The 11,052-nt window shown below is 32.2% G+C and overlaps 1 protein-coding gene across 1 annotated transcript; it reads left to right on the forward strand.

Annotated features, from left to right (window-relative positions):
* The first annotated feature begins 1,124 nt into the window (after positions 1-1,124).
* On the forward strand, positions 1,125-10,232 carry LOC111716405 (TOX high mobility group box family member 4-A). Its single transcript, XM_023491859.1, has 10 exons — positions 1,125-1,177; positions 2,495-2,541; positions 3,212-3,283; positions 3,732-3,780; positions 4,803-4,857; positions 5,934-5,987; positions 8,068-8,138; positions 8,713-8,758; positions 9,158-9,226; positions 9,967-10,232. Exons 1-10 carry the CDS (start codon positions 1,150-1,152, stop codon positions 9,998-10,000), a joined length of 525 nt encoding a protein of 174 aa, XP_023347627.1. The 5' UTR covers positions 1,125-1,149; the 3' UTR covers positions 10,001-10,232.
* Positions 10,233-11,052: the final 820 nt, after the last annotated feature.

Here is an 11,052-nt window from a genome sequence, read left to right on the forward strand (position 1 = left end):
TTCAATAGCTTTCAAACTGAATTTTTCTACAAAAATATATATATCATTATTAAAAATGTCACAAAAGAAACTTATTTTAAACTACTTATATTAAATACCTTTAATAATTGTAATCAATAGTTTTACTTGCATTGAATTTTTCTATGAAACTGATTGTCAAACATTATTAATCTTACATGTTCAAAAGAAAAGTACTAAGCATTTTGCTTCAAAATGCAATTTTTCCAACCCAACCCTGATCATGTCTTCAACAACTTGATAAAATTTCTGATTTTATTAAAATTTCTTGAATTTGGTTTTGTTGAGTTTAAATGGTTAAAATAACATTCCAAAATCCGGTTTTTTTTTGGATCAGTTGTATAAGTTCAATTTATTAGTAAACCAGTTTAGAAGATTATATATATTCAATTCTCATTAATAAGTACTATAATTATTTATAACTTTGCAATTAAGGCATATTTACTTTTTGAGCAATAAGTATATTAATACTAAAGCAATAATTATTTAGTACTTGAATTATGTCACAAAAATTAAATACTCGTATTGGAATTATTAGTGATCATTTGAAAATGGGACTATCAAATTATTTTTAATTAGTCCCTATATGACCGATTCTCTATGGTACCCTTTCAATCTTTCATCTGTGAAAAAGATCAACATATATCTTTCTTTTTCTCTCTGAAAATTAATAAATTATTATTTTGGTCCAGTAAAAGTAAATTGCAGTAGAGAATCGGAAATAAAATTTTGGACGACATCTTCTTTATTATTCAGAAAAATGCTTATTGGGTACTGTTGTGAATCAGGCATGTAACTCTTTTAAACAAAGGGTCATTAGAAATTACGCTGAAAGTTCTCTTCAGCAGAAATAAAATATGAATTTTCGGAATGTGATATGTATTCCATCCAATGTGGGTTGTTCTATGGTTCTTCTTGAAAACAGATTTAAGATGTTTTTACATTTTCCTGAACAATTCTTTGACTGTGCAGCTTTCTGTTAAATATGTATAATTTATAATATATTAGTTTGGTAGATAGAATAGATCTACTCAAATATACGTGTTAAAAGATTTATTTCTATATTAAACAATATGCCAAGTATTATTTCAACGTTCTTTTTTCAGAAATTAATATTGGCGAAGCTAAACAATGAATGGAACCCATAATTCCGGTTCAGGTGAGTAAACAGGGATATTTTTTTTTCATTATATACCCCCTCGACGAACAGATTTTTGAAGAAATTGACACTTACCTAAACAAGTTTATATACGGCTGCATAGGATGCATGTAAAGCATAGATGCATCCACTTAAAGAAAATATATACAAGGTTCCACAACGGACACGCAAATTTAAAGGGACTGTAAAGGAAAAATGAAAGGGGGTAAAGAATGAAACCGGAGAATCTCGGGAGCTGATTGAGACATGTAAGAGTTTTAGCTGATGTTCTTGGGTCGAGAAATTGATGTAAAACTGTGACAAAATTATACCAAAACGTATATATGTAAGATTTGGGTAAGATGCGTAATACTAAACAGATCATATTCAACAAATATGCAACCAATCTGAAAACGACGATATCCCAGAGGAGCTTGAGAAACTCAAGTGTGCTTAATGCACATATTATATGAATTTAATAATTTTTCAATTTTGATTTAAATTGATAATATTTTTTATACGTCCGGATCATGTCACCAGAACTTCAACCAAAGGCAATGCAGTATTATTGTCGCGTGCCTCCCGTCTGTATCACGTGATTGGTATACTTTACTGTCCTTGGAGGGAGTTGGTTATGTGATACGGACGTATATCTTACAGACATACGTTTTGGTATAATTTTGACACCGTTTTGTGTCAATTTCTTGAGACAGCAACATCAGATAGATGTCTTATATGTATCGTTTAACTCCTGAGATTCTCAGTTTTCAGTCTATACCTCCTTTCATTTTCCCTTCACAGTCCCTTTAAACCTAGAAACATTGGGGATTAATAGGCACCATGCTACGCAGGGCTAGGATTACGCCGGGTTAATTTTAAGTGGCGTTCAAGCACTGTTTGCGCGAGAAAATTAAAGAAAAAAATTCTATTCAACTTTTAGAGGACTGTTTGTGAAATTTCAAGGAACCTTCCAATCAATTTTGGCAATGTCCTGTTTTCAATGGTACTCATGAAACCTCTATCCAATCAATAATATATAAGATATTGCCTTTTTCCTAGGTTTAACAGTTTTAATTTTGGTAATTCCTAAATGTTTTACTGTAGTAGAATGCACAAGTCACTTTTGTTGAGAATACACACTTGAAAATAATCAGCTTTCAAAATTATAAACATTTAATTCTTACTTGCTCAAAGAAAGCTTTAAATGGTACCATTGTGAATCGGGCATTGCCATTTGCCAGCTTTGCGTGGAGGGTGATTTGAAATTACGCTTACAATCCCTCCAAGTCTTAAAGTAGGAGGTCCTAAAGGCTAATTAAATTTAATTTTACTGTTTAGAGGAGGTGTTTAATGTAACCAATCAAATTTCAACAGAAAGACCACAAGTAAGTAAGGCGATTTGAGAGTTTCGTCCCTGACTTAAGGGCTGGACAAGTTCAGCTTTTTTTTCAAACTATTTGTTAATATAGTTATATCGTTCAAAAACAACTTTTCATGAAGCCGTTCGACAAATCGTCTTATTCAAAGATGGCCATAACACGTGAATAACATCAAAACACAGAAGAAAAAAAAATTACGGCTAATAAAGAGAATAAATGAAAGTGTTTCAAAATAACGGCAACTTAGTTCTTTTCTTTTACTTAACATTTCATTAAACTTAAAGGAAATAAAGAAATTTTAAGAATGGCTATTTCCGTTCGATAACGGACTCTTCCGTACAATTTTTAAACGTTCTGTTCGTTAACGGAACGTTGCCCATCCTTACTCTAACTTACTGAATAATGGGATTGGGTACTCTTAATACAAGGCTGAAGCCCAAAGAAGTTACGACCGCTTGCCGCGTAAATCACAAGCCGGAGAGAGTCTGTACTAGACGCGGCGCTCGGCCCCCTAGCTCATGTTCTAGCCACAGTGCTCGGTCCAGGAAAGTGTCTAAACCTAACCTACCCCTAAAATATGTACTAATCTCTCTCTTTCTTGTATTTCAACGCGGCAATCGCGCGGATCCTTTAGGCAATTGCCAAAATATAATTAGCATTTCGAACCTTTTTTTAGGTGATACGAAAGGACAGAAATGCTCCTGCAAAACCTCTTTCTCCATATGCACTTTTTTTCAAGGAAACGCAGGTAATATATAAATATACAACCAGAGCTGGGATCTTTTGTGATAAATACCCGCAATTTCTCTGTTCTCTCATTGGTTGAAAGCGAAATTTCCTGGGTTTTGATTGGCTGTTCTTTTCCGCAGACGACACCTTCACGGGTTATAGAATAAAGATTAAATTAATCTCTAGATTAACAAAATATCGTGATCACTCATATCAAAGTTTGATCTCGCGATACCCAATACATAAAAGTTTTCCTTCAGGGTTGACAAGCCTCAATTAAATTTTTTTCAGCCAAAGCTTCTAAATTTAGTTTTATTTTGACGAAAAAAAAACCTTTAATTTTTCATGAGGTTGGCCTTGTTGCACATCATTGTGCATGTATTTCATTTTTTTAATGTTTTTTTATTTTAAAATTTTTATTTTTTATTAATTTGAAAAAGCTGTTATTAATTTATTATTTCTTGTAGGCAAGCATAAAGAGTGAACAGCCCGAAGCCACATTTGCCTCAGTTTCAGGGACAGATATGCCTGTATTGGGGTGTTTATTTTCAAAAATGCCGCGTAAATTCAAATATTTTTAATAAAATGCTTTTCTCTTCAAATTTTTAAAGTGAAACCTTCTAGGGGTGTGTAATGTGTATTTTTTGTAATCTCCCCCTCCCCCCTCAAGGCTTTTTTGATTTTCTACCCAAAATATGATTTAAAGATTTTATACTGCATTATAATCCTCAGAGGTATGTATTTTAATAACCATATTTTGCGCCGCATGGAATTTTTTTTCAGTTTTGATTTGTTTTTGTAAAGTTTTGTCGCGTAGCACGCGTAGCGCGAAATATTTTTAAGTACTTTTTTTAGGGGCATAATACATAATAATAAGAATTTAAACAACCCTGCTTTTTTGGATTAGTATCTATATATATATAAAGTTGTAATCTCTGTTTTTCTGTAATTGTTTGTTTGTCCGATCATAACTCATGAACCCCTGGACCGATTTGTCTAAAGTTTTGATTGTGGACTTTGGGAGGCCCACAGGTTTCAAGATTCTAAATTGAGTGAGTAGACTTTTAAAGCGAAAATTTAGTTTCCCGTTAAAATCGTTTAAGTCCGGGTAAACGGCGGGAGGAACTTTTAGTAACCTTGGCAGCGCTGGGTTCCCAAGCTAGTATTTAATATTATTATTAAACACCACAATTCCCCCATTAAAGAGTTACATGTCCGATTCACAACGTTGCCCTTAAAACCTTTATCTGAGTAACTTAGGGAAAGATACCTTTGAGATAAATTCTGTTAGTTTCTTATCTCTGATTGATTACTGCGCCAAGGTAACCGTTAGTGTAAACTTATCAATTTTCAGACAGAGAAACAAGGATATCCCTTTAGTTTTTGCTCAGACTCACATAGGTCTAAATGGTACTCTTGTGAATCAGACATTTGTTATGGAAGTTCACTTGAAATCTTGTAAACAGTCCCTTTAATATATTGGTTAACAGAACCCATTAAACCTGAAGATCTCTGATCTGAGCAGTATCTGTGTACAGAAATAGTTGACGCTATGTGGCAGGCTTTGGGTCAGGTTCAGAAACAGAAATATGAGTAAGCATTTTTAATTAGATTTTGGTGCAAATTCTCCTAATTAGAAAAAAGTTTTTTTTTGCAAATTGTTTTTAATTAAATCTGTGGTTATATTTAATGAATTGTAAGAAGTAGTTGAATTAGGTTTAGCTAGTTTAGCTACATTTTTAGTGGAATCTTGGTCAGACTTTAGAAGTGAAGCTTGTTTAATGTTTGACGACATCTGTAGTTTATTCTTGAGAAAAAGTTCAGCAGTTTCTCCTTATTCATTAATTCCGACCTCGAGGTGGTAGCTCATAACTCCATAACTCATTCCCTCACTTGCAAGTTGGAGGTTCAAAACTCTAAATCCAATAATATGAAAACCACAAACGATATAAAACAGTTTTAATATTTTTTTTTAATTAAATCTGTTGTTATATTTAATGAATTGTAAGAAGTAGTTATATTAGGTTTAGCTAGTTTAGCTACATTTTTAGTGGACTCTTGGTCAGACTTTAGAAGTGATGATTGTTTAATGTTTAACGACATCTATAGTCTATTCTTGGCAACACAAGAGAAATTGTTCAGCAACTTCTCCATATTCATTAATTCCGACCTCGAGATGGTAGCTCATAACTTCATAACTCACTCTCTCACTTGCAAGTTGGAGGTTTAAAAACTCTGAATCCAATAATATGAGAAACCACAAACGATATAAAACAGTTTTAGTAATTAAAAACATTGATATTAAATTAATTCGGTGGTAGGCGATAGTATCAATATAATGAAGACGACTTTCGATTTTAATTTTGATCTATATCAAGCTTTTAAACAAGATGTATATTGTATACACAAAAACATGGAAACAAAGAGAAGCTGTCGATTAGAACAGCTTCTCTTTTATTACTAGTAGACTTGGACTTCTAATAAAAGCTTGTTAACAATTAAAACTTAAATAAAAAGTCGTCTTCATTTTATTAAAATATAATCGCTAACACCGTATTTGACCATTGTAAATCTTTGCCATCTTTGCTATGAGGGTAACCTGATTTGACGCTTACAATCCTATGAAGTTAACAACACGCTGGATCTTTGAAAGATATTTTTACTTGTAGGGAGCAGAGTGTACGGGACAGGGAAAGGTTTGAACAGGAGATGATTGCGTACAGGTTTAGCTCCTTTAATACAATACGAGTTAATTTGTATTGAGGTGGATGATCTAGCGCTCATTCTTTATCTCATTCTCATCTAGCGCGCATTCTTTAAAATTCTGCTAGATCTGCTGTATACGTCTTACCAGCGAGGGGGGGGAGTCAGAATTTCTCAACGAGTAATCACCGCCACCCAAATGTGTTGTGCGGCAAGCGTGCTCCTCAATTGGTAATCTCCACCACCTCAATTAGTAATCAGCCAAAATAAGCGTAACATTAAATCGGTTATTTCTTAGAAATAAGACCATATTGACCTCTGTTATTGTGTACAAGATTGTTAAAGCTTTCTTTATTGCTCCTTAGTTTCGAAAATAAATCAATAAATATGCCACACTAAGTGCTAGAAATATATTACGTTTTTAGTTTCAAGTTTCGCTTTAAGAATGTTTGCGGCATTTTCCTCTGAATGTTGTTTTAAACTCCTTATATAGAGAGGAAACTTTAAACCCATTAAAAGTGGACTAAATACTTCATTTTCAGTAGGGGGTGGGATGAGACAATTTTTTCAAAATTTTATGCTCTTTCTATGCATATAATTAGTTTTGTTGTAGATGTTGAACTCGAGAAGGCGAATACAAAAATCTAAACACTGTAAAGGTTTTTTGAAAATATCTTTTAAATGGAGATGGATATTACTTAACGTGGGATGAGATAATTTTTAGTAAATTTCAAGTACTTTCTATGCATATAATTAGTTTTGTTGTAGATGTTGAACTCGAGTTGGCGAATACAAAAATCTAAACACAGTAAAGGTTTTTTGAAAATATCTTTTAAATGGAGATGGATATTACTTTGCGTGTGATTAGATAATTTTTAGTAAACAGGCAGCTCGACCTTTTAGTAACTTAACGCCAATCATGAAATGCAGCCATTAAATTGGCGAATTGGATCTAAGATTCGGCTAAAATGAACTGTGCCTTGATTCTCAGTTTTTGTTGACCAAACAAATCTGAAAATAATTTGAAAATTTAGTTTAAGTCAATACAGATGCCATAAAACCCCGATAGATGTCGAAAATTGTGTTAAAAGTGCATTAAATTCAAATCTCAGAAAACAAAATTTTACTAATTGAGGTGGTGGAGATTACCAATTGAGGAGCGCGCTTGCCGCAAAACAGATTTGGGTGGTGGCGATTACTATTTGAGGAACTCTGGACTCCCCCCTCTACCAGCTTGAAGTTGAACTAAGTGTTTAAACGGAAGCATCTATATATAAATTTAGCTTGTCTGGGTGTTTGTATCCAATTAACGTCAAAACGGCTGAACCGATCGGGCCCAATTTTTTTGCGGGACATCTAGGGACCCCAGGGAAGGTTTATGAATGATCAAAATTTTAAATATTTGTCTCCATCAAAAGTCGATCTTTAAATTTTTTTTAAATTTTGAAAATCCACAATTTTTTTTGTGAAAATCCGCGAATTATTTTTGTTTTGTCTTACGATGTACATAAAGAGAACATGTTCACAATTAATTTAGAAGATGGGCGCGAAGCGCCCTCTAAGGCTAGTTTTCTAAATTTTACAAAATATAAAACTTTTGAACACAAATTTTTAAAATTTTGATCATTCATAAACCTTCCCTGGGGTCACGTAAGGTCCCACACAAAATTTTGGCCCGATCGGTTCAGCCGTTTTGACGTTTATTGGATTCAAACAAACATACAAGCCAAATTTATATATAGATGCGCGAAAAAATTTTATGAAATCCGCAAACTTTTTTGTTTTTGTTTTATACTGTACAAAAAGAATATGATCTGAGATAAAGCCTCAATTAAAAGTTGAAGATAGAAGATAGTATTATAAATTTTACTGAGTAAAAAGTATCTATATTTTTTCCTCGATGTTTTCATTTTATTGACCAATTTAAAAGAATCTTTACTTCAAATGTTATTAAAAATTGAAGAGTAAAAATTATACTGATTTTTTCTTTTCTTTGATTTTTAATTCTGGGGGGCAAAAGTATTGAATTTATTCAATGTTGTTAATCAATAATTTTTTATAAATTTTTTTGATTTTGTTGAGAAAAATGGTGTGTTTCAGAGCTGGTTCAGTGGAAGAGACTAAGACTGTAGTACCCCCTGTAAAATACACACCCCTACCCACCCCCACAGGTACACTCACAGAGGAGGGGTAAATATTTTCTTGAAAATCATTGTTTTACATCTTCCCATCCAAATTAAATTTTTCTTAGTTATTCAGAGTCTAAAACTAAAGAATGCGCGAATTGTAAGTTCGAGGTTTTAAGTTCTGTAAAATAATGAATAGCTACTTAAATATTAAACTTTCTCAATTTTAAATTTGAATTTTCCGGGAAAATCTGAACCAATCAGAGAAAAGGATTTACGGAGAATATTACATAACCATCGCTAATCAGCTGATTACGTAACCGAAAAAAAAAACATATTTCGAGTTACAACCGTATTTTTGGTTTACATGCAAAAATTAATTAATCTAAAACGAAAAATTTCTTTAACAAGGTTTTCACTTTTAAATATAACGTAAATGAATGCCACTTTCTCAGCTGAATGATGATTGAATAATAGACAAATAGGAATCTTTGAATGCATTCTGAAAGTTAAATTAAAATAGTCACTCCTAAAATTTTAATTTCATAGTTTAAAATAAATGTTTAAATCTTGTTCCAATAAAAGTCCACTCAATAAATTGAATAAGAAATTTGTTCAGGAGGATTGAAATGTATTCGATTAGGTTGTGAGCATCCCAGTGTCAGGTGAGGATTAACCTAAAGGATTAAACTAATGGATTAGACTTTCGGATTACATTTAATCCTTTGGATTCAATTGAGTCATGTTCAATGATCATTCATTATCTAATTCTTTCATGACCTAAACAATTACCTCGACAATGACCTCGACATCTACCATGACCTCAAACATGACCTCGACTATGACCTCGACCTTTACCTATACTTAGACCTAGACCATGTCCTCGACCTTCACCTCGAACATATCCTCGGCCATGACCTCGACCTTCACCTCGACCATTCTCTCGACACTGACCTCGACCAAGTCTTGGACTACGACCTCTACAATAACCTGGACTATGATTGTAACCATGACCTCGACCATGTCCTTTTCTATTCCCGATCTACAAAATTACCAATGTTTAGAAACCTGGAATGGGAAGATGAGTATTGTAGTAATCAATATGTCGTTCTTCATTGTGAATACGTATTCAGGAATGTGTTTATCAAACGGAAAATTATATTTAAATTTGAAATCTAGTTTTTTAAAAAGTTCAAGTTTTAGGATTTTAAAATTCAGATTAGGAAATTTTCACCTTTCTTAATGGGATCGTAGGCGTAATTTTGTTTGACCTCAAAACTATTTAATGAGTCCGTTTCACAACATAGCCATAGAACCGATAACTGGGGGTAAAATAGCCATTAACTGTGGGTAAAATAGTTGAGATATATCCATGCTTTTTTATCTGAAAATTTAATAACAACAAAATTTAAAGAAATAATCTCGATCTACCGATCTCTCTTTGTTACTTAAATAACGGTTGTAAATTGGGTTAATTGAAATTATTTCATTTTTAAGTAAAACGGGAATCTGAAAGGGAGTGTCTGGCTAGACATGATAGTTGAGTTGAGAGTGCAGTATTGCAGAATTAAAAATATTTGGATTTAGTTGATACCTTTTAGACGTTTTACGTTGCATATTTGTTCATCAAGAGCGCAAATTTAATCTTTAAAATCCTCATAGATTGTCCATTTTGGAGGGATGATTTTAAGAAACCTTATTTTAATTTTTCAATAACGACGACGAAAAATGTAACACACATTCTACAGTAAACTAATTAGATTCTAACTCAACTACCATATCTAGCCAGACACTCCCTTTAACTTGTTTTAAACAATTTTTTTAAATTTACTTTGTCAATATGAAATAATACCATGATAAACTAATTCTGCAGAGAATGGGTGAGAGAGCAGGCATCAAAAGCTTAAATACTGATTTAAAAATATAGATACAGGAAGATGATCTCGGAGAAATCCGCGAAAAATTTGAGAAATTTATTAAGTTATTATTTCAAGAAGTTTGATGGAGGTCAAAATAACCTAGAAAAAAAAAACAATGAAAGTGCGTAAATAGTGTTGTATTTTGTCTGGCCCATTTAAAAGATATAAAAATAAAATTCAATGTTCACCATGAACATTGAACATTGAAAATTGAACATGATATCGTAAATTTAAACTTTCAATTTTCCTGTTCATCATTATGTTTCGTTTTAATGTCAATAGTTTCTTCACAATACACTGTTAAGTGAGAAACTGGTAAAGTATTTATTTAAGTCCATCAAAATCTGGATTTTTAAATCCAAATAAATGACCTGCTTTAATCCATATTCCAACAGTAAAAACGAGATTTTATCCGTTATTTTACTGAAACAGCCTCTATTCCAAATTCGAAATTAATTGGGATAAATTTTACCTGGATGGGCTGTACAATGACAAAAGTTAAATGAACCCTACGTAACAGTGGAGTCATAAAACGCATAAAAGCAAATAAAAAAATAAAAACTTAATTATTATTGTTGCAACTAGACTTGCATTCCACTGTGCCAGAATTTTATGCTATTAAATTCTTTTTTCGAATTAACAATGGGGAAACATTGTATTATAAAGATGCTTAGATAATATATTGGCGGGGTTAATAAAGATTATTGATAAATAGTAATTTTAGAGCATATATATTGAAGTAATAGTTTATGTATCGATGATAATGAATAATACGTCTATAGATGAATCTTAAATCACTAACTAATAGGGCTAGTCTCAGAATATTATGGAGAAATAGTAATTTTAGAGCATATGTATTGAAGTAATAGTAAATGTATCGTTGATAATAAATATTATACCACATTCTTGTCGGATTTACTACTTAGCCAAATCAGGAATAATTCTTGTTATTGTCACCCATTTTGTGTAATAATTATAATTATTCGTGTAAAGGTGGTATAATATTATTATGCGTAGGAAGAAAGTGTAATAATCAATAT

Source organism: Eurytemora carolleeae, unplaced genomic scaffold (assembly GCF_000591075.1).
Source record: "Eurytemora carolleeae unplaced genomic scaffold, Eaff_2.0 scaffold461, whole genome shotgun sequence".
In the NCBI taxonomy this organism is placed as follows: Eukaryota; Metazoa; Arthropoda; class Copepoda; order Calanoida; family Temoridae; genus Eurytemora; species Eurytemora carolleeae.

What these genes read in the sequence shown, in the direction of transcription:
- LOC111716405 (XM_023491859.1), top strand. Translation starts at nt 1,150, where the DNA reads ATGAATGGAACCCATAATTCCGGTTCAG. An exon ending in TTTCAACAGAAAGACCACAA is followed by an intron (nt 2,542 to 3,211) that starts GTAAGTAAGGCG and finishes ACCTTTTTTTAG; the next exon opens with GTGATACGAAAGGACAGAAA. An exon ending in GTTCAGAAACAGAAATATGA is followed by an intron (nt 4,858 to 5,933) that starts GTAAGCATTTTT and finishes TTTTACTTGTAG; the next exon opens with GGAGCAGAGTGTACGGGACA.